This window comes from Corvus moneduloides, chromosome 6 (genome assembly GCF_009650955.1).
Source record: "Corvus moneduloides isolate bCorMon1 chromosome 6, bCorMon1.pri, whole genome shotgun sequence".
In the NCBI taxonomy this organism is placed as follows: domain Eukaryota; kingdom Metazoa; phylum Chordata; class Aves; order Passeriformes; family Corvidae; genus Corvus; species Corvus moneduloides.
This window is the reverse complement of record NC_045481.1, coordinates 36,787,861-36,812,640: the sequence shown is the minus strand read 5'-3', so window position 1 is coordinate 36,812,640 and position 24,780 is coordinate 36,787,861. Positions and strand designations below refer to the sequence as shown.

The 24,780-nt window shown below is 39.6% G+C and overlaps 1 protein-coding gene across 5 annotated transcripts; it reads left to right on the top strand.

Moving 5' to 3' along the window:
• The first annotated feature begins 41 nt into the window (after positions 1-41).
• On the top strand, positions 42-24,702 carry GANC (glucosidase alpha, neutral C). Of its 5 annotated transcripts, XM_032110665.1 has the most exons (24): positions 45-204; positions 1,317-1,379; positions 2,871-2,979; positions 3,514-3,641; positions 4,159-4,341; positions 5,173-5,218; positions 6,574-6,640; positions 7,980-8,076; positions 8,673-8,853; positions 9,688-9,841; positions 10,229-10,464; positions 11,439-11,565; positions 12,501-12,580; positions 13,462-13,605; positions 14,005-14,101; positions 14,480-14,581; positions 15,024-15,267; positions 16,971-17,035; positions 17,577-17,653; positions 18,865-18,939; positions 19,351-19,464; positions 20,006-20,118; positions 21,611-21,714; positions 22,601-24,702. In XM_032110665.1, exons 1-24 carry the CDS (start codon positions 176-178, stop codon positions 22,708-22,710), a joined length of 2,745 nt encoding a protein of 914 aa, XP_031966556.1. In that variant the 5' UTR covers positions 45-175; the 3' UTR covers positions 22,711-24,702. The 5 variants fall into 5 exon arrangements, 4 of the variants coding, with proteins under 4 accessions (XP_031966559.1, XP_031966556.1, XP_031966557.1 ...); XM_032110666.1 differs by lacking the exon at positions 2,871-2,979 and having other exon boundaries at positions 46-204; XM_032110667.1 differs by lacking the exons at positions 45-204; positions 2,871-2,979 and adding an exon at positions 403-496.
• The last annotated feature ends 78 nt before the right edge of the window (positions 24,703-24,780 follow it).

The window sequence follows — 24,780 nt, the reverse complement described above, 5'->3', positions numbered from 1 at the left end:
TCCGCTCTCCGCGGAGAGACGCGGCAGTCGGGGGCCGGCAAGAGCGGCGCTGGGCGGAGCCGCTCCCCGGCTCGGCCCGGGCTGTCACCGCCCCCGGGTGTCACTTGCGGGCCCGGTCGTGCTCGGGGCCCGCGGCGTTCTTTCTTTCCGCGGGGTGGCTCGGGGCAGCTCCGCCATGGAAGCGGGGACGCCGGGGGGAGTCAGGTAACGCAGCCCGGTGGGCGCTCCTCGGCCGGCCCTGTCCTCGCTCTCGCTGCTGCCGGGGTGGCTCCACCGTTTTCCGCGGGGAGCGGCGGGGTGCGGACCCGGGGCCATCAAGCGGGCCGGGGGTGGGGGGCGGGCGTGTCCGTGCTGTCCCCGCCGCCCTGCCCGGGCACAGCCTTCCTGCGGCAGAGCGGGACAGCGAGAGGATCCACAGCGCGAGGGGTAGTTCGAGATGCACCGTGTTAAATGCGCCAACAGAGGCACGCGAACTTGGAGCAAAACCCGAAGGGACGTACGTGTCTTCAAGCAAAAAATGGGAAGGGCTAAGTGATCTAAATATATGGTCACTGTGAGATCTCACATAATAACCCAGGACTTGTAATTGGACTGAGCCTCAGTGGGTGGCGTCTGCATTTTCTATGTTGCATGCATGTAATTAATAAGTATTCTGTAAGCATCAGTGTTCTTATCTGCCCGAACTAATACCTTGTTCTCTTCCATGTGTGTCTGAACCCAGCACGATCTGGGAAGTATTTCCATAATAAGACACTACTGACAGCCCATTTTTTTTCAGGCAAATAAAACATTTATTGTTATCTAATAAATCCAGAAGTTGCGTCAAGCCTAAAACAACATAGAGCTGTCAGCAGGACCATCAGAAGCCTCCCTCCTTTATCAGTCCCACTGAAGGCTGAAGAAAAGGGTGCAGGATTTCTTCTTTTCTGCCAGTACTCCCCATTTCTCCATTCTTATTACTGGAAAATAATAATTAACTGCAATGACTGCAGAGGGAGGTCTGGCTTCAAAATGCAAACCCCCAAGAATTCAGCCATGCTAAAATTTAGCTCTGTTAGTCAGATAGATTGATAGATTCAATCATTTCTCAAAAATTCAAAGTTTAAAAGGAAATGGTTCAACATGAAACTAAATGTATAAGAAACTCTTCCCATATCTAAACACATTAGTTCAAAGTCCATCACATCTTATGTTGGACCAGAGTTTTCTGCACTGTCTTTAATCCTGACCACTCTTGAATAGGACACCCACCATCTGATCATTCAGCAGGTGTTTGATGTACACATTTAAACACTTTCTTTATCTGCTCTTTCTAGTGTCCAAGATGAGGCTGTGGACAAAAGCAACTTTAAGAAATGCAACCAGATTGCTTTTTACAGGTATGGAAAATTGTATTGTGGTGGTTATTTTTAAACAAGATATAGGAAGTAGTTCCACATTGATTTTTAATCACAGCAAGTCTGCTACCTTCAGGATTTATCTTTCAAAGGTGAGCATTCTACTCACCTGTCAGCAAGCAATAATCAGCATACTTTAAAATGTGTAATCTTGTATCCAAAATGTCTTCTGTTAAAATTCAAAAGGATCAGTCCTTGTCGCTGTTGTCCTCAGGATGGTGCGAAGAACGACACGAATTCAGGATCGGGTTCAAAGGCCAGAAATGTCTGGCCTTTATATATTTAATTATATAAATTAGCTTATATAGCTTTATTCGCAAGAGTGGCATAACACCATTGGGTGCGTGACCATCTGCCTCCCAGAGCGATTGGCTGAACAGCATAACACCCATTTCCAAAATATTTTTCCCAGTATGCAAAACAAAGACACAAATAGCTTGCACCTGCAATATAGTTTACAGAACCTCAAACCGTTTTCCCAGCCAGTTAGCAGGAGAAAGGAGACTTTCCCCAGGCGGCTGTAAAAATAGGAAAATTTCTTTGCCAGCCTCTTTAGCATCTACAAGTCCTCTCATCTGACAAAGCCCCAGCAATATTTTAACTCTAGGTGCACTCAGATGCAGGTTGTTCTCTTGACATGGATGGTTCTATCTGTAGTTCAAAGCAGCAGAGCACTCAATAGAAACCATTAGTCTGTGACAATAGCGTATGTGATTATAGTCCTCTTGAGCAAGCACCTTGGCCAGAATTCAGTGTCAAATCTAAATCCTAGCTAACTAGCCCCTTAAAGCTACCCTTATGCTAAGTCATATTTCTCATCCCATTTCTAACTGTGCTATCTATTGACCTTGGTTTTTTTCCTCCCATCCTCCGTTATGTTCTATCCTGTGCTAACTGACTGAAAAGAATGATTGCCTATTGTTATACCAATTAGTCACTCACATACTGGGTTTATTAATGAAAAAATTTCTCTTGAAGTTAGCCTCCAAGACATTTATCTTCAAATAGTTCATAAAACCTGGGCTTGGCATGGAGAATTCAGTTTCAAATTACAAACATACATTATTTCATCACCCCAGAATGTAGAAGCTGTCCATTGGGGAGTTAAGGGGATATATGACAGAAAATGAAAAACAGATTATTCACATGAAATTTCAAGGATAAATGAAAGAACAACAATGTAACTGTACAGCTAAGCATTGGACACTTGGATTAAGACTATTATTGTCTTAAAAAACCTTGTAGAGTGGTGATGGGTGAACTCCTGAACCCCTCTAACATCTCATTCATAAGCATTCAGGTGTGCTCAGAACTATATTCCTTCTTTTTCCACTTGACTTGAAGTGCTAATAATTGTATTTGAAAAATTGAATACAAAATTATTAAGTAAACATTTCTACTAATATTATGTTCCTCTCTATGATATAAGCCACAAGAGCTGGGGAGACCAAAAGTAATTTTCTGTCTTGACAGGCGTCAGAAATTTTTACATCCTGGAAAATCCTTGTATCGAGTATTGTTGGATTCAGTCACATTAAGTGATGAAAATGTCAAATTCCAAATTATTCATGAGGAGAATAAGGTGAGATACCACCTAGCATAAGAGGGTGCTTACAGAAAGAGCAGTGAATATTGTCAAAAAGACTGATAATATTTGCAGGTTTTGAGATTCTTCAGTGATAAATATTTGAGAGATAATGCAAACTATCAATCGAACTATGTCCTTACTGGTCAGCATTTAACTTTAAAAAAAAATTAATGGCTTTACAAAAAAAGAGAGTTCTGACTAGAACTCTTTTTATCTGAAAAATAATTTTCATTCATAGTTTTCTCCACTATTTCAGAATAATAAATTCATTTTCTGTAATGCTAGATATCAGAGGCTTGAAGATAAAAGAGTTCATTTAAATAGCGTTGCTTCTTCAAAGGGGTGAAGTAGAGTGAGCTGGTGTAAATTTATATGGATGATGATTTTTACTCAAAAATGCTAAAGAACATTAAATCAGAAAGCAGGCATGTTTCAGTTTTTTCCAGCCAGTAAGTGTTTGGTGATGCTGGGTTAAAAATAAGTAGGTATTTTTCATCCTTACCAGTTTATCTGCTTGTTTGCTTACAGGTTCTTCTACAAGTAGAAATTTATGAAATAGAAGGCAATATTTTCAGGCTTAAAATTGATGAGGCATCTCCTCTCAGAGCAAGATACAAAGTTCCTGATGTTCTTATAAAGGAACCTACCACCCAGAGGTAAGTGATGGGTGATTTAGCATGTTAATAATTTATACAGCTTTGTTTCATTTCTCCCTCCTTTATGTTACAGTACAGTTGTCTCTCTACAATATAAAGTTGTTACAGGAAGAGAAAAAAAAAAGGCATGTGGTTAATTTACTTTCAAAAAATCATGTTAAATACTTAGGAGAAAGTTTTATCATACACATAAGAAACCTGAGCCTGTTTGACCCAATCAGAAAATAACCTACTTGTTTCAATGCATCGTTTTTACCTAAGGCATTACCTGTTAATGTGAAAGGAATGCAAGCTCAGGATAGTTTTCATGGCAGTTCTGTAGCCACTTTTTGGACTATGCAGTGAACTCTGAGCACAGCATGTATTTCTGGCCTTCTTTGGCTCAACATTAGCCTTGAGGTTTGTGTAATGTATGCAGATATTCTTAGCCCATTTTTTGTATCAAATTGTTATTTAGTTACAGTGGATTTTATGTGCTGCTGACTCATATAAAGCTGTTGTTGCTTTTATTTGCCAGACTGTTCATATCCCACAAGGAGGCAGGTATTTTGGTACTATCAAGTGTTAATGAGGACTACAAACTTCAAGTCACAGCAAACCCCTTCCAGGTTGAGCTGCAGTCCAAGGGTGAGACTGTTATGAGCATAAATTCCAATGGGTTGTTGTATTTTGAGCACCTACAACCACCTCCCAGTGATAGGTACAGTATCTGTCTGCCACATCATTGTATATACTGGTTGTGCTGTAGCTGGAGATAAGTCTATGGAATTGCAATTTCTGAAAGATCTTGGGCACTGTATCACGTCTTCTCTTTTACTTCATATGTACAGTAAATACACGGTGAAGTTTTAACAAACAAATTCTGGATCAATTAGCTGCAGACTGTTTTAACCCCTTGCAGCAGCTATGTGCAAGATGCTAACCTCGTTTAATGGCCAGTTCTGCAAAACACTGAAGTATCCTGGTACCCCTTGTCTTTCTTGGGAATGAGTTACAGTAGTATGATGAAGTTATTAGTTTAATCTTTTTTATCACTCTATTTACTCCTTAAGTGCTATTCACTCTATAAGCACTTGAAGTCAAGATTTGTTCAACTTGCAGTGTGCCATCTAGCTGCAAGATTTCAAGATTAATCACACTACAAAGTGCTGGAAGGATGAGAAACCTCAGTGCAGGACATGTCATGACTGAAAAATGGGCATAGCAAGTGTCTCTCTTATAGAGCATTATTTTAAACATTGAAATTAACAGAGAGCCCTTAGCAGAATGATAAAGAAGTGAGGAGCTTCTGGGCGGGTAAAATGCTGATGCAGATAGAAATAAACATGAAAGGCCAAGAAGTCAACCTAATTTCAAGTACTGAGTGAAGGTTATTTTAAGGCATTGAATATTAAAATGATTTGCAATGATTTTACACCAAAACTCTTACATAATGTATAAAGCAATGCATGGTGCTATTTTAATTTTCTGTTTGAAATCCTTGCTTAATTTAACAATAAACTGATTGTTTCTATGTATATGTTTTCACTAGAAAACCTACAGCACAAAATGAGGAGGAAGCAAGTGATTCCTCTAAGGTAACCCATGCTTACAGCAATTCCAGTATGAGTATTTTGTAAAAGAAAATCACATTTCATTTTGCCCTATACTATGTTTACAAATACAGTCTACCCACTTTCAAAAAGGACCTGGTATAACATACTGAGATATTTTACAAATTCATAGTTGGAGAAAGATTTATGCGTTTTACAAAGTCTGTAGAAGGCATCAGTTAGGTAGATTTAGCACAAAAAAGCTAGATCTGTAGCCTTTCTTTAGCCTTTTTATTATTAATTTATTTCTCTTTTGGTCTCTTATTTGATCTGGAGTAGATGTGTAAAAGGGAGTTTTGTGGTGACATTTGTCATTTTCAAACTCCCTGTTCATTGCAAAGAGAGTTTCAAAAGAACAAGACTTTTTTTATAACAGTCAAAAAATGTGCTTCCACATACATTCAGGCTTAATACAGAAATAAAATTCTCTCTTAAAATAGACCAGGTCCTGGCAGTGCATAGAGGCACATAGCAGTTTTCCCAGGAGGCTGAGTTGTGTCCGTGATATAATTTTAGCCTCCTGCAGAGCAGATGGCTGCTGACTCCGCTGTCCTGTTATAAAGGGCAGGAGCTGTGCTGCCTTCAGCATACTTGTGTCTGAACTCTAATTGCTGCCAGGGAAGTCACACAGCTGCAAGAGGCCATGTCCACTTATTGTGGGATGAATGTAGAAAAGAAAACTAGGAAAAACACTGCAAGAAGTGTAAATTCTATGACAATGAATTACAAGACACAAGGAGGCTAACAGTGTCAGTTACAGACATTCCAGAGTGTCTGGAGAGTTTTTTTGTTGTCTGACCTTTACTGTTTGGGGGAGTGGGTTTGTTTCTGTTTATATGGTTTGTTCTATCCATGCATTTCATAAATTTATTCAACATCAAGGAGAAACACATTTTTTACAGTGAGAATAATCACTCAATGGAACAACCTGCCCAGGGATGTGGTATAGGCCCTATCACGGGAGATTTTCAAGATTTGTTTGGACAGGCTGCTAGATAATCTCATCAAAGCTCCCTTTACCATTAAAGGGTGGACCAGGTGATCTTCTGCAGTCCCTTCCAAACTGGGCTATTCTATCATTCTGTGATTCTATTCAAGACATCAGATATCACTTTTATGCTGTCGCAGACTGGTTGTGTACAACATGTGCACATCAGTTCTTCAGTGTAAATTCCTGCAGCTGAATCAGATTTGTGGTTTTGATTTATTTACATTGGCCATATGTGGCAAAAAAAAAAACAGTTAACAGTGTATAAATCTCGTGTGAATAAACATTTTTCTTAGAAATACATGATGTGAGCAATTTCATTTGCTAGGCTTAGCTATTTCTATTTGTACAGGAAAAACAAGAGGATCTAGGTCTCTGGCAAGAGAAATTTGGCAGTTTCTTAGACATCAAAGCTCATGGTAAGTCTCAGTCTAGTTCTGAAAACAGCTTTACTGTTTTGTATATAGCCATGTTTATTCATTTTTCTGTCTGCTTTCTGTTTAGCTGTTTAATGTTTATCAATGTCTCACTTGCTCCTGCTTTTCAGTTGCCTTAACTTTGTTTTAATCAGAAAGCAGTGATGGGTAACAATTTGACAAAAGCTCTGCAAATATTCATTATGTCTTTGTTTAAGAGGGAACACATTAAATGTGGCCCATTTCATCAACTCACTGAGTGCCATTTCTGACACAGCATTAACACTATCTGCATCGTCTGACTGTACATGTATATCATATATTATTTCCTTTCTCTTTTCTTTTTTTATTAGTATTAGTACATAACATTGACTTCACCTGTAGTTTGTTCTCCTTATATATAAGAAATCATGATGAAAGCATTAATAATTGTCACAAAGAAACTTTTTTGAAGTGGGGACTGAAAAAGGAAATACTAAGCAATCTTAAGTGATAAGAAGAAGGTTATAGACACGAGAATAGTAGCTCAAATACAATTTAAATTATCAATTACCAAAATATATGATGATCTGCTGTCCATCTTGTTGTATTCTATATTAATTAAGTTGGTTAGCTTTGTCCATTACCATTATTGTGCAGACTATTATAGCAACCAGCACTACCCAGCAGCTGCAGTGGGAAGAGGGAAGTCTGAAAGCAATTCCTTTTGGTGAGAGAAACTTCTTCGGTTCACAGCCAAGACATAGAGGGCAAGAAACTGTTGCCCTTGTTTTTCATGCTATTTCTCATGTCTTAGGCCAGCACCCTGTTTTTCTGTTTTCTGCGTCAGAGGAATTAAGTCCATATGGTCAGATTCTGATCCTGAAGGGCTGCTTGTCAGTCTGCAGGATCTCTGGTTGCCTGCCAAAAGTTGCTGTGGATTCAGCAATGTGACAGGATGATATCACTGGTAGGGACTCTTGTGCATGCTACTCCTTTGGCTGAGGCTGCAGAGAAGACCAGTGGGAAACAGGAGATAATTTTATGCAGTTTCACTACAGAATAAAGAAGTGACCCGTGATTACATGGATTTGGTTGGGTTTTTTTTTCTTTTAAAGTGATTCATTTAATCTTCTTAAGAAGTTTAAAATCAGAAGACATGCAATAAAATCTGTTTCAAACATTACCTCTATAGAACAGAATAATGGAAGTGAAGTTGAAAGGAAGCATGAAAGAGTTAATTATTGAAACATTAAAACCTATTTTCTTTTGGTTTATCCAGTTAGGTTGCTGTGCTCTATTCCTTTCAGATAAGCCTAAGAATGGAACTCTGCGTAATCATCATTTAATGTTACTTCCACAGGTCCTAGTTCTGTAGGCATGGACTTCTCTTTACATGGATATGACCATGTTTATGGAATACCACAACACACAGAAACACTTCTCCTCAAAAACACCAGGTAAAGGCGTCAAGGTGTCAGATTGCTAGTGAATGCAGTGTCTTTTTTTTTTTTTTGTAAAGGAGAGCTATAACATTGTATTAATAATTTAATGCAGAAAACAGCTTGAGATATGTATATCGTATAGTGTATATCTTAGTTTAATGATACAGCAAACTGAACTGTACCCCTATCCATGTGGAGTAAGGTGTTTTGCTTTCCCTAGTGTGCAATTTCATGAATGGCCCCTTCTGTTTTCTCTCAATTTTCCATGAAGTTTTTTTCTGAATGGCTGGATCAGTCATGTTTTAGCAGAACTCATAAAAGAGCAATTCCATGGAAAGATGGGAGAGTTCAGAAATTGTATTTTAGGATTTAAAGCAAATGCAAAGTAGTCTCATTGTCAGCAAAAATCTTGTTTGGTTCAGACAGTGAGGAACAAAGCAAAGAAGCAGTAATCTAGACAGTCCATATTTCAGCTCTGGATGCTAAACAAAAGACCAGAACACAGAGCACTCACTGAATATTCACCAAGTTTAGTGGAGCAGCAGTAGAGTTAAAACTGGCCTAGTGCAAGATGCTTACATGTAACAAACACATCTGTTTGTTTGTCCTAGTGATGGCGATGCCTACCGGCTTTATAATTTGGATATTTTCGGCCACAAGATACATGACAAAATAGGCATTTATGGTTCAGTGCCCCTTCTCTTAGCACACAAGCCTAACAGAACTTCAGGGATCTTCTGGCTGAACTCTTCAGAAACACTGGTGGATATTAGTACAAAGGCAGTAGCTGAGGTGAGAGTTATTCACTTTCCTCAGAATTAAATAACTAAAGAAAAACACTTCAGGAGAGGGCCAACAGGAATATAACAACACTGTTGGAGGTTTATCTTTTGCTCACTAATGAAGAATTGTCAGTCTCTTCCTCATGTCCTCCCTATTACTAAATTTGTTGTATTAAATGAAAAGAACAAAGAGATGACTCCTTTCAAGAACCAAGTTATAGATCTTGTATCTTAACCGGTCTACAGGAGGAGGCAGAGAGAAAATACCCAGAAAAAATCTACACAGGTGGATGTAGCAAGCAGAAAAAATGGTGAACAATAATCTTGACAATCATTTGGATTTGAGGAATTTTTATGAGTGTTTAAATTCTTGGAATTGCCACACATTCTTCTGTGTACTGTGACTGACCTTGAAGAAACATAAAATGTTCAGGAAAGGAACTCACTCAGCTCTTGAAACATGAACATAGGAATTCTGTTAAAATTGAAACAATGATGAAAAAGCAAATCTTGCTTTTCCAGCACTGCATTATGTGGTTAAATTTTTTTTAAATTTTAGTTTAGTTATGATATAGATATTACTCAAAGATCCTACAGAAAATGCATAGTCTTTAATTATTTTGCCACTCATTACCCATTTTTTCTCATTACCTGTTACTCTACTTTGTCTAAGTGGTATGCAAGGTAAAGGATTTGTGAAGGATATATAAGAAACATTCAGTGTGTATTCCTAATAGCTTTCAGGTAAGTGTTAGTAAATTTAGTGTGTTTCCCTCTTTGATCCTTCATTGAATAAAAGTTTGCTAGAGAGAGAGATTCAGTTTTACCTTGTTTTCTCTCTAAGCACACTCCATCCAGATCTGCTGCAGAGACTGCTAAGCAGAGAGCAGTGCCTCTAACCAATGTACGCTGGATGTCAGAAAGTGGGATCATTGATGTTTTCCTACTGATGGGACCCACTGCATTTGATATCTTCAAGCAGTTTGCACAACTGACAGGTACTAACTCACATAATTGGAGTTAGAATGGCACACTTACCCAGGAGATTCTCTGAGGGACACGCTGTACCCAAGAGTGTGTCAATATTTACCTAGCCCATTGTGTGCAGGAGGCCAGTTGTTCCCAAACTGCAGTGTGTAGATCAAAGGCTCATGCTTTGTGAAGACAGGCCTCCATCCTTGTTTTTCCCTGGCATTTACAGCTGGCCAAACTTGGCTCTAATTGAGAAGCCAGCATAATTACTGCTATCCAAATCTGCACCCTTAGATGAAGAGGTGAAACACAAGGAACTAGAGCTGCCAGTCACTATCAAGACAGGCCACCTTATAACATGGAAAGACTGAATTTATTGATAGTTTTATCTTCATTCATATAATCTTTTCTAGGCACTCAAGCCTTGCCCCCACTTTTTTCTCTGGGCTACCATCAGTGCAGGTGGAATTATGAGGATGAGCAAGATGTCAAGGCAGTGGATGCTGGCTTTGATGCACATGACATTCCTTATGATGTCATATGGCTGGATATAGAGCACACGGATGGCAAGAGGTATTTTACTTGGGATAAACAGAAATTCCAGAACCCCAGAAAGATGCAAGAACATCTCAGGAAGAAAAAACGCAAGGTAAATAATATTGCAGGAAGAAAGAAAAGATTTCTCTGTAGTGTGGATCTACCCAATCTTGCTTTAGCCAGGGTACTTCAGATACTGGAAACAGGTTAACTACAACACAGTAAACTAGATTGTGTTGCCATATGGTGATGCTTCCAGCATGCAAGCTATCTTGTTTAATTCAGTTCCTCATATAATTTTATTATTTAGTAGTTTGTTCTGTATCCTGACGATCCAGCTAAATTTGACCTATGTGAAATTCCATCTTACAGAAGCAGCTCGGTGTTGTCATTGATGAACACAGCAGAAAATTTTTCTTCTTAACATGAGCTTTCACCATTGATAGTTTCTGTGGTTGCTTCAGCTTTTCTTTGAGTTTCTGTATTTCTATTTTTACAGCTAAAATATTTTCCTTGGAATTACTGAGTTGTAGAATTGCTTAATGCTTGATCTTTGCCAAAAGTCAATGAACTGGGGATTGTTGAAATAGCATTCAAATTTTATAATCCCTCAGTTGGAGCTATAGTACTTTCTCAGTTCTGCAGCAAAGCAGCAGAGTGTAACTGCAAAATACAGTACCTGTTGCTGTTGTATGCCACACAAACTAAAATGAATTCAAATGTCTTAAGGCATATGATTTTAAGCAGGCACATGAACACAGAAGTCAGATATTTTCGCATTCACAGAATACAGCAGTGAATTAAACATAGTGGTTTTAGGGGTTGGAGTACTTGCTTTTATCTGAAACCATGGGTTTTGTCCTTTATTTCAGATGGGTGAGTTCATGCACTCCTTGTAAATTCAAGTCCTGTACATATGTCTAGCACAGTGTATAAAAAAACTGGTGTCTGCTTTTTAAAATTAGTGACAGCTCTCTTCTTTACCTGAGATGAAGTCATTCTCTGCCTTTCATCAAAAGTGAGCTCGTACTGTTTTATTAAGCACAGCTGATGCTAATGATGTGTTTTATTTTCTTATCCTGGCAGCTTGTGGTCATCGTAGATCCTCATATTAAGGTTGATCCCTCATATCCCCTGTATGCACAGGCAAAAGACAAGGGCTATTTTGTGAAAGACAGAAGTGGACAAGATTTTGAGGGCATCTGTTGGCCAGGTAAAAAACCATTCTCTCTATATATTTTAAGCTGTTTATTTTAAAAATTTTGCAGAAAAGGATAACTGGGATCCACGGAAGCAGAATTAAATTACTATATTCCTTTCATTTTTTGTAAATATTAATAATTATAATAATAATTTAAAGTTAATATAATTAATAATAATAATGTGGGGTTTTGGTATAGTCGTGTTCTGATTGCCTCAGCTGTATAGCTACTTCTGTTATATGTATTGGATCTGCATATAGTCCCAGTGCCTAGAACTAAAAGAGTTGGATTTGTTGATGAGAACAGCCATTCCTCTTCCCAACTTGTCTTGGATGCAGAAATGCAGTCTGGTCTGTTGCAGTGAGCACAGCTTATGTAGGCTGGATGAAATTTAGTGAACCCCAATCCTGAAGACTTTGATTCAATAGTAATACAGTGATTTGACATGTTGTTTTTCTTGAGGCAATCTCATTGCAGGGAGGCAAAGGACGTCGTCCCCCTTCTTTACAGAAAGGAAGCCCACAGTCCTGGCAAAGGAATGATTATGGGAAAAATCAAGGACATATTACAACTTGTAGTTGTGTGGCAGGATGTAGTCGTTCAGCTTCTCAGTGACCCTTTCCTGTCTGAACTCAGAATACCGGGAATGCTGTGTTTCCCTGACTTCTTGTTCACGCATGAACATATATCAAACTGCTAGCAGTCATCCTTAAATGGTACTGAGCTTCAGACCTCCAGAATCTCTGTGAGTTGGCCTTTGGAACATGGCAAGGGGTGTACTGAGTTCCAAGTCAGCCTGGAATTTGCTCTTGAGCTTTAATTTCAAAAAAAATAGCAACTACATTATTGCTGCCTATGAAAAGCATCGTAGCTTTAGGGCATTGTATTTAGGTGCAAAGACATTTCATAAAATTAGGTAGATAACTGGGATCTCCCACATCCACAGGTTCCTCTTGTTACCTGGATTTCACAAATCCTGAAGTGCGAAAATGGTATGCAGATCAATTTGCATTCAAAACATACAAGGTTTGTATTTATTTGCTCTGATCTACATATCCCAGAAAGCCTGAAAAGGGAGAAAAGAAAGATAGTGTCTAAGCAAGTTGTTGGCCTTTGTAGCTCTATTATTGTAGTGTATAGGAAAATACCTTGATAAGCTGAAGTACCATAGAAGGATTTTCTCCATGGACCTATGTTCACTAAGATAGTTGGAACCCATATGCGACCAGAGAACGTGCTCACTCAGTTGCAGCAGTAGAAGGGACAAACTGCAGGCACTTTAAGAACCCATAGTCTAAAACAGCTGCTGCCATTCCAGCCTTTACTAACTTGATAGCACACAAGGAGCGATGTGGGAGTGCATTCTCACAGCTCAGTCACTTCATACTGACCTTCCTGCGTAGTGCTGAAAGTGTCTGGGGGACCATTGCTGTACACCTCCAGTTCCCCTCACCCTGCCCCAAAGTTCTGGTTTGCAGCAGAGTTGTTGAAACCACTTCCCTAACAGACATGTATAGTAGATACTTCCCACACTGGTTTTCCTCTCCAGCTTTTCACCTCTGGCCTTCTCTGATGTTGCCTCGTGGCTGTTTTATACTTCTCTTTTCCCTGCCTCTTTTCCCTCACCAGGAAGCAGGAATAGCAAGTGCCTACTGAGTTTTGTAAGAATTGCAAAGATCAAGTGGGCTTGCAGGCTGCTACCCTGACTAGAAGGGCCTCTAGGAGGGATGAGATGAATGACTGGAACTGGGGACTTTCAAGTGACCTGAAAAGTGTAATTACCGAGTCTTGCTTTTGTGCTGCTGTTTCTGTTCATTCCCCAGACTGGTCTGACACCCACTTGAGATAAACACTCTTAAGTCACAGGATTGGCTCTGCCATGACCTAATTGCATCCCTGTGTCACAGGCATCCACTAATACCCTCTTTGTATGGAATGATATGAATGAGCCTTCAGTCTTCAAGGGGGCAGAACTAACAATGCAGAAAGATGCTGTGCACTACAACAACTGGGAGCATCGGGAAGTACACAACCTCTATGGATTCTATCAGGTAGAGTATCTGGAGGCACAAACAGCAGTTATTCTCATGCAGTATGTCTAATGTGGTACTTCACCCAGTAGCAGGTATTCTGTAACCTTCATCAAGGACTGAAACTCTGCTGTGCTGGATGTTGCAATATTTGAAATAAACTGTGATTGGTCTCAAGAAAACGTGACAACATCTACGCCTTTCTACCATAATAATGTAAATTACATTGGCTGTGACTGTACAACATCAATAACTTTTTTGTTCATGTATATTCTAATAAGAATGTGTTATTTAATAATAGGTATTACTTATGGGTACAAATTTCTTAATTTTTCTGCCTTAGAAGGGCTAAAATGACAGTGTAGAAAGTACCCTAATTAAAGAGTTTGTCTTCCTGACTTTTATATTCATGATTTTCAGCAAATGGCAACTGCTGAAGGACTCATCAGACGTTCTTCAGGAAAAGAGAGACCATTTGTCCTCACACGATCTTTCTTTGCTGGATCACAGAAGTATGGTAAGTAAAGATTAGCTGGATGCCTTCCTTGCTGCTTTGTTCTATTAAGTTTGATGGATAGTAGTCGAGAGAGGACAGAAACTGTCTTGTAAACACTGATGTGCTGAGCTCATAAGAGTACAAGTGATTAAAAAATCAGGAGAGGCTGGCAAGGTGTGTACAAGTCAAAGGGAGAATAGTAACCTGTGTCCTGTGACAAACCAATACCTGCTGTTACTGCCTATTTCAGGAGCATGCATGTATAAAGCAAAAAAAGTTGCAATGTACAGCAATTCACAAGTAGTTCATGATTATTCTTGTCTTCTTTCCTTAACTGCAAGCATAAACTGAGGTATACATTCAATTTTCCTGCATAATACTGAAACCGGGTATTTCCAGGGGCAGTATGGACTGGAGACAACACAGCAGAGTGGAGTTACTTGAAAATATCTATTCCAATGCTTCTTACCATCAACATGGCAGGGATTTCATTTTGTGGAGGTAATGTGTTTCTCATTGTGCATAAATGGTGCCACCAAGCTTGTATTCCCAAGGTAGACTTCAACACAGACAGTGGAAAGCTCAACAGCCCTGTGCCTTTCCAGGCAGTTTCACAGATTAGTCTGGTTTCAGAAGCCTGAAACCTGGCTCTCACCATCATGTCTCCACTAACTTTTGTGCAGTGTTTGTGTCCCATCTGGAGCAGCAGTCCTCAGGTGGTGTTCTGTAGCATCACTGTGACAGTCCCCTGTCATTGGGAAAGTCACTCAGCCTTCAAAAGCTGTCTTGAGATTTTGGACAAGCAGCTTCCCAACAGCAGAACAGTGAACAAATTGTGAAATGCATGGATTTATACACTTGGAATGTTTGTTAGAGGAGAGCTTCACATTTTCCAGAGCAATCTCCACAATTGTGTATTTTTATTTGTCTGCACAATATCTAGCTGATGTGGGAGGGTTTATTGGAGATCCAGAACCAGAATTACTTGTTCGCTGGTATCAGGCTGGAGCCTACCAGCCCTTCTTCAGAGGTCATTCTAACATGGAGAGCAAACGGCGCGAACCGTGGCTCTTTGGGGAGAAGAACACCCAGATCATCAGGAAAGCCATTAGAGAGCGCTACGTCCTCCTGCCCTACTTATACACTCTGTTCTATCGGGCACACACGGCGGCTGAACCCGTCATGAGGTAAGAGCATGAGTCAGGAGGCTTAGGGGTTATCTGCAGGAACTTACTTGGAGAAGGGAAGTTAAATTACCATCTCTTACTTTTGTAGTTACTTAATTTTCTATTAAAAGGGAGAAAACCACACAAAAATTCTAATAATACTGAATTCTATTTTCATGCATTCTGCAAGCTTTGTTAGGGCTCTCAGGGGAAAATTATGTTTTGAATTTTTTCCCAAATGACACCTGGAACACACTAATTCAATAAACACATCACATTCTTTAAACCCTTTAAAGTAGTGTGGACTTCAGACTTTTCATCATGATAAAGAACATCCCATAGTAGTCCAACCAGTACATAAAACAGTGCTTAATGGACTCTGAACTTGCTGACCTAGAAATGTAAATGCCATTTTGCCTCTCATGAAAATATTTGCTACTGCTTAATTGTTATTGTAATAAAATCTTATTTCATATTAATAGTTTTATCATTTATTTATGCAATATTCCTTATAATGTTTCTTTTAGTAGAGAATTTAATAATCTAGAACGGAAATTAAATTAGAAAATAAATATTAGCTCTCTTGCTGTCTAACCTCTTAAAAATGTACCTCTATGGAACTGACTGCAGCACTTTCAGGAAGAGATGAGTGTCATTAATCTCCCTGGTATTGACTTTTGTGTCTTTGAGGTTGTCCTAGAATTGCTCTTTTGTACACGTTGGCCTTTACTTTTTGTTATGCAGATACATCTCATAAGTTTTAAAAACATAAAGGTCTTTTTGACAAGGGTTGAGTGGTTTGAGTTTTGAAGATGATTTGCATTACAGACATAGTGTGAGTGTCTGTCTGCACGTATGTAGGTGTAAATGCATCTGTTTTATGCACTGACATAGAAAGTGGGTTTCTGTCTTTCTTGAAATGAAGCCTTTGTTGACATGTGAACTGCCCACAGTATTAAACCACACTTCTATTGTGTTAAGTTTGCTGCAGTAGGTACAGAATTAGAGAGGAAGTATATTTTTCTCACTGAGACAAGCAGAGTGGAAAGTGTGCCTCATTAGCAAGCACATGAGCAGTAGGGCTACAGTGAACAAGTGGGTGCCTGTGAGTGAGCAGGTGAGCCAGGCTTTTGTGTAAGGGAACCCAGACCCTGTCTCTTAACAAGCTATTACTGTCATAATGTCTCAAACTTTAAATATACAACTCTTGTTCTGTAACCAGATGGTTATTACTCCCTTTTTTGAGTAAGACTGAAAATGAGCTTCTGGTGCAGGTTTTTCAGGCATGGCCAGGAGGAGACTTGCTATAAAAGCAGCAGTGAGCTGCTGAGAACAGGAAGGACTGTGCTGCAGGATCTAGCTTATCAGGTGCCAGCATTGCTGGTAGACTGGGACACAAAGGCTCATTCATCTCTCCTTTGATAGAAGGAAGGCAGATGTAGTGCAGGGTTGACAGGAAGAAGGCAGGAGGGAAGAAAATGAGGATGTAAAGCTAGGTATACAGTAGTGTCTTCACTCATGCTGTACTGGGGACTCTAATCAGTGACTCAAAGGGCTACTTTGAGTCACTGACACAAAAGAGGATCTTGCCCTATCTTCAGTTCTTGATAACTGTGCCTTGTAAAGAGAGGGAGAAAATGGAGCCTGAAAATACCAGAAGGACTTGAACAGGTTGATTGGAGAGGAAAAGTGTAACTGAATTCCATTATCTTTCTTTTCTACAGATCTCTCTGGATAGAGTTTCCAGAGAAAATGGAAACTTTTGATGTGGAAAATGAGTACATGCTGGGTAAGCAGGTATCTTGTTCTCTAGAATATGAGTTAAATATTTCTGAGGTGTTGCATGACAAAAAGAAAACATAAAAACACTCAAGATTTTAAAAAATTACACTTAATTATACAAATTATTGAATATAGAACTTGAGACCTCTTTGAGGGACCTAGTTTCAACTGCACTTTAAAAATAGATGACATAGGAGATGCAAAAACTGAGTTTTATCTCACTAGTCACTTTAAAAAACATGATTGGTTTTGACCTGAAACATCAAGTTCAGTGGAGCAGCTAAAATCAGTCTCCTTCAAAAATGGCATAGCAAACAACTACCACCGAAACATGATTGGTGTTGACTGTGGTATGGCTGGCTGCTGAAGTCAGTCAGCCATCAGCTCCCTACACAGGCCTTTTTTTCAGTAGAAAGTGAACCTAAGCATATGACGTGCCCAAGCAAGCTCCTAAAATGGCTGTAGGAGGCTGACAACCCCAGAGCACACAGGTTCTGCTCTGGAGAGACGCAGCCTTGAGGACCACAGCCATGTTTGTTTTTCTCCAGGAAATGCCTTGTTGGTGCATCCAGTCACAGAAAAAGAGGCCAAGACAGTGACAGTTTTGTTTCCAGGGTCAGAGGAGGTAAGGATGTACATGAATTGCTCAACTGTTCTGCCCAAAGAAGTATTTTATGCAGAGACCTTCCCAGCTCCCCATCTCAGAACTGCTGAGCACTCCTGCTGTGCCAAGTCTTGGCTGGCCATGCTGTGCCACTCTGAACCCTTCCTTCCATCTTGATCCCCTGCTTGCTTGGCTCACAATAAATTTACTTCCTTGCTTTTTCAAGAGCTGCTGCGCAAATTTCACGTCATCTACAGTTTAAATCTCCCCTCAAGGTTTGCTGCTTCTTATCAATCACCATGAAACAGCTAAATTGTCAATTTCCTTCTTTCATGTGTTTCTCTTTGGGTTAAACTTCTCATTTTATGTTGGGAAAAAGGGAACTTTGAAGAAAGATCATAAGGAAATCAGAGGGAAACTGTGGGGAAAATTTTAACAAGGAAATACAAGCCTCATTAGCCTGGGACATGTATAGCAAAGACTGACACATACAGAGAGCAGTTCCTCTCTGAAGTAAAGGTATTTACCCACAGGATGGCACAGTGGTCCACTCCTACGAAGAGCATTTGGTAACAGCAGCTGTGGAGGAAGGGAAATGATTTGGGGAAAATAGTTGCTAAGAGAAAGTCTGAGACTCTAGAGAGTAAGCAGCAAAAGGGAGTGTATGAAACCATGCAGAGCCTTGTGACTCCACTAATGCACCTAAGGACACTTAGAATTCTTCTCGGTATAAGGAGAAAAACAGACTAGGCTCTCCAGACAAGTTAAGGAAAATACTTATATCAAGATCTCTGTGGCAATTGACTGCTTGGCACACTTAAAGCAATTAAACCTTCTGGCAAGTGTGGTGCATGGGAGGTTCAGATGCAGCTCTCTTTTGTCATCCAGTATTAGCAATTTTGTTAATTTTCACTTCAATAAAAATATGCTTTTTCAAGAATTAGACTTTCAAAAAAAAAAAAAATTAGGAAGTGTTTCACTGTTTTGCACTTCCAGATGCTTTAAGACATACAAGACATTATGCAAACTGTAAAAAGGGTCAGATTCTTTTTGTGCTTCAGAAATGATAATTTTTTCTTTTCATCCAGAAGGTCATTTGATTTAAAAATAAATGCTTTTTCTTGCATATCAAATACATTGTTAGGAATAGTGACAGGCTCGAGTAACTGCATCTGCAGAGGGAACAGATCTTGGCATATGTGTTACGATCATTCTTTTTTCATTTTTTCTAGATTTGGTATGATTTCAGAAAATTTAAGCGAATGGAAGATGCAGGCACAATGAAGATCCCAGTAACACTGGAGAATGTATGTTTTTTTTCTAAAATGATACTTGCATTGAGCAGAAGAAAAAACCCCAAGATTTTGTTATGTCGTTATTCAGAATCAGAAAAGTGACATTTCAATTTCCTTGCAGAAATGTAATCTAAAATAGCTTTTGTATAAAAGTCCCATCTCCTTTATTGTTAGATTGAACACTGCTGTATCCTGGTGGTGCAGTGACGTGATAAAAGGGTTGCTTTTACAAGCAAAAGTATTTTGCTTATACACATACAGAAAGTTACTACTATTCCCATTATTAGTTGAATAATTTTCTTTATATATTTGTGGTAAAAGTTCATTTCTAAGTTTTGAGCAAACTTCTGTCATCTCTGATCCTTGTTAAAATTACATTATCAGAGCACAGGAACCTTTCTGCCCTGGCTTTGTGTTTTGCAGATTCCGGTATTCCAGCGGGGGGGCACTGTGATACCCCTGAAGACCGCAGCTGGAAAATCCACTGAATGGATGATAGATATTTCTTATGAGCTCCACGTGGCCTTAGACACAGAGGTACTCTGAGATAGCATTCCTTTTTACAAAGATATCTTCTGCTCCACCAGACCCTTGTAGGCCCTTGCTGCTTGTTTGATCAGCACAATGGCATCTACATTTGAGTGCCCAATGGCTCTTCTCCACTTGAGCTGTTTGAGGGGACTCTCGCCTCTCCCCCACTGTTCCTTCCAAACATGATTATCTGAGCATAGCAGAGGCAGAACATTTTTCTGACCTTTTTCAGCCCTTGTCTAGTCCCTTGGAGGAAGGAACAGAGAATGAGCAGGCCACAAACTTCCTCTTGGCCACAGAGAGGGAACTTCCTACAACTGTCTTTGCTAGTAAAGAGGTGACACATGGCGCCTGCATCAATTTACAAAACCAGGATGTCCAGCAGTCTCAGAGCTGGATTGCCTGAGCCTTCCAGGGATACAAGTTGCTAACGAAAAATAAACACACACCTTCAATATGAAGCACAACATATAGTGAGACATTTTAGTTTCATTATTCAACACTAGATGCTGCTGTTAATTTGTGCTCTATCTGGTGTGTTTCACAGGCCTATGCCATAGGTGAGCTCTACGTAGATGATGGGCATTCATTTCAGTATCTCCACAAGAAGCAGTTCCTGTATCGGAAATTCACTTTCCACAAGAACATTCTCTTTTCCAGGTAAAAGCAATTATGGGCAAAAGTCACCAATACACTGTCACTGGAAATGCCTGTTCTAGTTCATGAAGCCTTCATACAAATGTAGCAGTATTAGTCTCATCTATTGCTTAGTGAAGTCCCAGTGTGCAGAATCTGTCATAAAACTGCAGAAGTAAAAGTGTTCTACGTAAGTCTGAGGGCGGTAACATATGAAATACTGAATTGCCTCATATTGTTGCAGTCTAGTCAAACTCGAGATTCTGCAGATTGACACAAATATAAAGAAAGTCATTAGAAAGGGTAAAGCCTATCAGAGAGACAAAAAAGATAAACTGGGAGATCTGCAAGTAGGCAACACCATGAGTGTTTGGATTTTGTAACAGAATCTTCGCTGAGAGGGTGGTCAGTCACTGGAACATGTTCCCCAGGGAAGTGGTCAAGGCATCAAGCCTTTCCTAGTTCAAAGCACATCTGGACAATGCTCTTGTCATAGGATTTAGTTTTAGGTAGTCCTACAAGGAGCAGGGAGTTGGGCTTGATTCTTACGTGTCCCTTCCAACTGGAGATGTTCAGTGCTTCTGTCTGGGAACCAAAACCATACCATTGCAGTCTTCCAAAGTAATGAACAAATCCACCATATATATTAGCATGAAGAGAAGCACTTGAAAGGAGGCACAAGGGGTACCACCTACAAAGGCTCAGTGACAACACCTAAAAGCCAAAAAGATCCTTAGCTGCTTGTAAGGAACGAGATGCCAAATATGTCACTGTAACACTTTTACTATTGAGGTGTGTTGCACATAGGGCTGTGTAGTGCATAAATGGTGATTCTGCAGGTGTTCCTTAGTTCTTCAAGGTTCAAAAATATGCAGGAAGTGGTCTTAATGCTACAAAATTTGATACAGAGCAAAACTAGTTTAGCTTGTATAATGTGGTTAAAAGTATACTTCAAATCTCTTTATCTGGAATATGAAATCTGGAAAGCTTAAAAATGCAGTATGAGAAAGAAGAATGGTGCTAAATTGCTACCAAATCCAGAAGTTGGAAAAAAAGTCATTTTGAGATGAATGATATAATATTCTGTACATTACAAAAAAAGTTTCATTTTGAGAGCTTTTTAATGAAAAATTAGTTACAAAATTAAACATAATTTTGTCTCAGATTAAAATATCTTACTTGAAAAAAATGTTAAAATTAGCTCTACATTTATATTTATGAGTTTTCTCTACTGTTTTCTGAAAATCCAGAACTTTTCTGGTTGGCAAAGCCATTCTTTTTTCTATAAGATAGCTTCTCAAACTGTTTTTCTTCTAACTTTGAAATCTGATATGCAGTGAGAAATTAGCTGACAATGGGAGAAAGTTTTACTTGTTTTTAAGAGAAAAGTTAATAGAGGAAAGGAAACCAGTACAGGAAGCTTTCAGGATGAGACTGAAGTAATAATATTTGTGTGATACTGAACTTAAACTGATGGAAAGAAATTAATGTGTGTGAAATAATTTCCTTTTTTCAGCTGTGTAGATGCAAGCGGACAATACCACACCACATGTGTAGTTGAACGGGTGATAGTTCTGGGATTTGGAAAGCAACCCACTTTTGTGACAGCCAGTTCCAAGGGTAATGAATTGACGTCTATTTTACTACAATTTTTTGAAATTCTGTTGCTCTGCTGCCATTCACTAGAGGTGTCAAACTGACAGGTCTGTAAAGGAAGTGTTACAGCATAGGAAGCCTCTTTGTTTAGTTTTCTTTGCTACTTCTTTGATATTAAGGACAGAATTTAGTGAAGGGAGCCAGCAGCTATTCACCATTGATACTACATGCAGAACTGAAGAACACTGGCTTTGTAAGGTGATAAATATATCAGTAAAATTGGTTTGAAATGAACAAGTTCAGGCAACGTTTTCCTGCACAGAACATGAGCAGAGAAGGTATTTCAAATGAAGGCCCATTTGCTCAAGTCTGTCAACCTGCCTACTCTAGAACAGGAAACTTGCAGACAAACCCATATTTACTCTTCTGTTTCCATGCTGATCCAAAAGCTCTGGAGTTCCTGACTATATGGGGATCTCTAGAAGTCGCAAGGGATCCCATATGGATAGGGAGTAGCATCTACAGAAAGAGCTTTTGATTTCTGGTTGCTTTCCAAGCACGTCCCTTCACTTTGAGAGTCATGGGGAAATGGACTTTCTGCCTCCATCTGCCAAGGGTGCTTGGGGGAAAACCTGTGCAGAAACCAGGGTGATTTTTTTCAGAAAAATCCTTGAGTAGTTCCATAGTTTGATGTACCATAGTTTGAAAGATCAGGGGAAAAAAAAGTTACTTTCTTATTCCACTGCATTCTTGTGTGTGTGCTGGGAAGATTTGACTTCTGTTTCTTTTTTAATTAATCCTTTCTGCCAGTGGCAGGGACAGTCAGAACTAAAAACTGTAGAGTCACGTGTAACTATGTTTCAGAAGGGTTCTTCTTAAATTAAATAGAAAACTCTCTTGTCCTGTTCAGATGGGAAAAAAAAAGAAGTGGTTTTCACATACGATACAAAGACCTCTGCGATGACACTGGAAAACTTAGCCCTGAGTGTTGATGCTGACTGGGAGATCTGTATCAGCTGAAAGGAGACCCAACTTCTTCAGAGAAGCTGTTCATTGAGAGGCTGAGGAGAAATAAACTGGGAGGACTTCAGATGTTTACTTGAATCCAGTCAAATCAACAAACTTATTTTCCACCAACGCACCCAAACTAACATTTCTTAAATTTTTCTTTTAAAGCACTAATTTGAACTTGGATAACTTTTCTGTTCAGCAAAAGTAATAGCACTAGGGTTGTGTCTTTGGGGAAATAAGATAAATACTATTTGCATTAGGCTAGCTTCAGTTAAGCATTAAGCTTCCGTTCTGCCTTCACTTGCAATGAGAATCACGAATTGATGGGGTGAGATTGTGGCTGGTTGGCACAGGCCTTAATATAAGTATTTGAAAATCCCACTGTTGATAGACTGGAGCACTTGAGGAGATCTGGGCCAGTTCAACAAGCAGCATCAGCAGATATGACAGACACAGGGGTTATCACCAGAGTTCTGCCCACCAGCTGCCTTCTGAGAACAAACACAGGAGCCACCCAGTGTGATCACAGACACTTCTGCTTTCCAGTCCTTATGACAATGCAAAATTAGCTGGTCTGCACAGGAAAGTAAACAGCAGGCTTTGCAAACAGCTCAGGCAGTGGAGGTGAGGTTTGGGTAGGTTGTGCCAGTCAGTTGTGCAGTAGTAGAAGATGGTAATGTGGCAGTGCAGAGGGCTCTCCAACAGCCACCTTTGAAATTTGGATTTCAGTAAGGCACAGGTCCTCATAGGTGCAGTACTGGCTTAGGATGGCAGCTGTACTTGCACAGAAACATTTTCCATGTTATTGGCCCCTTTCATCTGCAAGTACTACTTTTAAAAAAAAAATTATGTTGGGAAAGAATTGGCTTTGATGGTGGAACGTCATTGATTTAAGCCAGCCCAGTGAAGGAGCTATGCTTTTCCACATCTTCCAAGTCCTGCCAAGGTTTGGCTTCCTTTACACAAGTTTTACTCATGTCACTTCTTAGTATCTGGCTGAGATTTGAGCAAGGCATTTATGAAGCAAGTTTTAATTTTAATGGGATTGATTCTGCATTTAGGCATCCCACTTTATGCTTATTCCTCCATTCTGTTACAACTCAGCCTCATGTTCCCTTGCCTCCTTTTTCCACCATCTCTGCAAACAGAACTGGTGTGTCCTCATGCTTGCTTCCCTTGCAAAACAGAGACAATCTGAGTCCCAGATCCACTACAACCTGCCTGTTCCCTCAGGTCTTTCCATATTAGGCACCTCTTTTCACAGGCTGCCATTGTTCCACAGTTTGTTTACCCTTTTCATTTGCTACACTTGTCAGCTTTATTATTTTAAAACCAGTTCTGCTTTGAGTCAAACGTGAACATGCCATCAGTTGGATTTCTGTTTCTTCTGGATTTCTAGTTCATTTAATTTCTTATAGTAAGATCAGGAAGTATTTTCTAAAAATGTCAGGAAATTCATTTGTAGGAAACTGAGAAGGATGGTCACCATTTTTGCCAGCTAAAGGTAACGTAACATTACTCATCTCCCCGTGAGCTTAGTCAGTCATTCCCACCTGCTGCTGTTTGTCCTCTGCAGGGCAGATTTCTGGGAATAGCAAGCGTGAGAGCAATCTGTGAGTACTCTGCTCTTGACTACTCAAGCGTAGTTTGTTCCCCGCCAGACCCTTAGGTTCCTGCTTTTTTATTCTGCAGAGCTATGTGTCAGCACCTTCCAGGAGACAGTGTGAGCCTCCACTCCAGGAACTGGCAGCATAAATACTGTTGTGCTTAATGCAGACATGTTAATCCATGTAGAACAGCAGCAAATATCTTTTACATTTGTGAAAAGAGAGAGAGACTCTATTTTTCTATCACCTTCTAAGCTTTGATTGATGATTTCTTCCTATGTTTAAGCATAGCAGTGCTTTTGACAGGATATAGTTATTATCTGAGGCAATTTAATGAAATATTTTAACTGCTATTTCTCAAATTGGAAAGTGAAATAAAGTGATAATGAAGCAAGTTACATGTCTTATTCCTTCATTCCTTCAACTTTATTCCTCCAACATTCATTCTACTGTTAAGAATCACTAGTGAGTA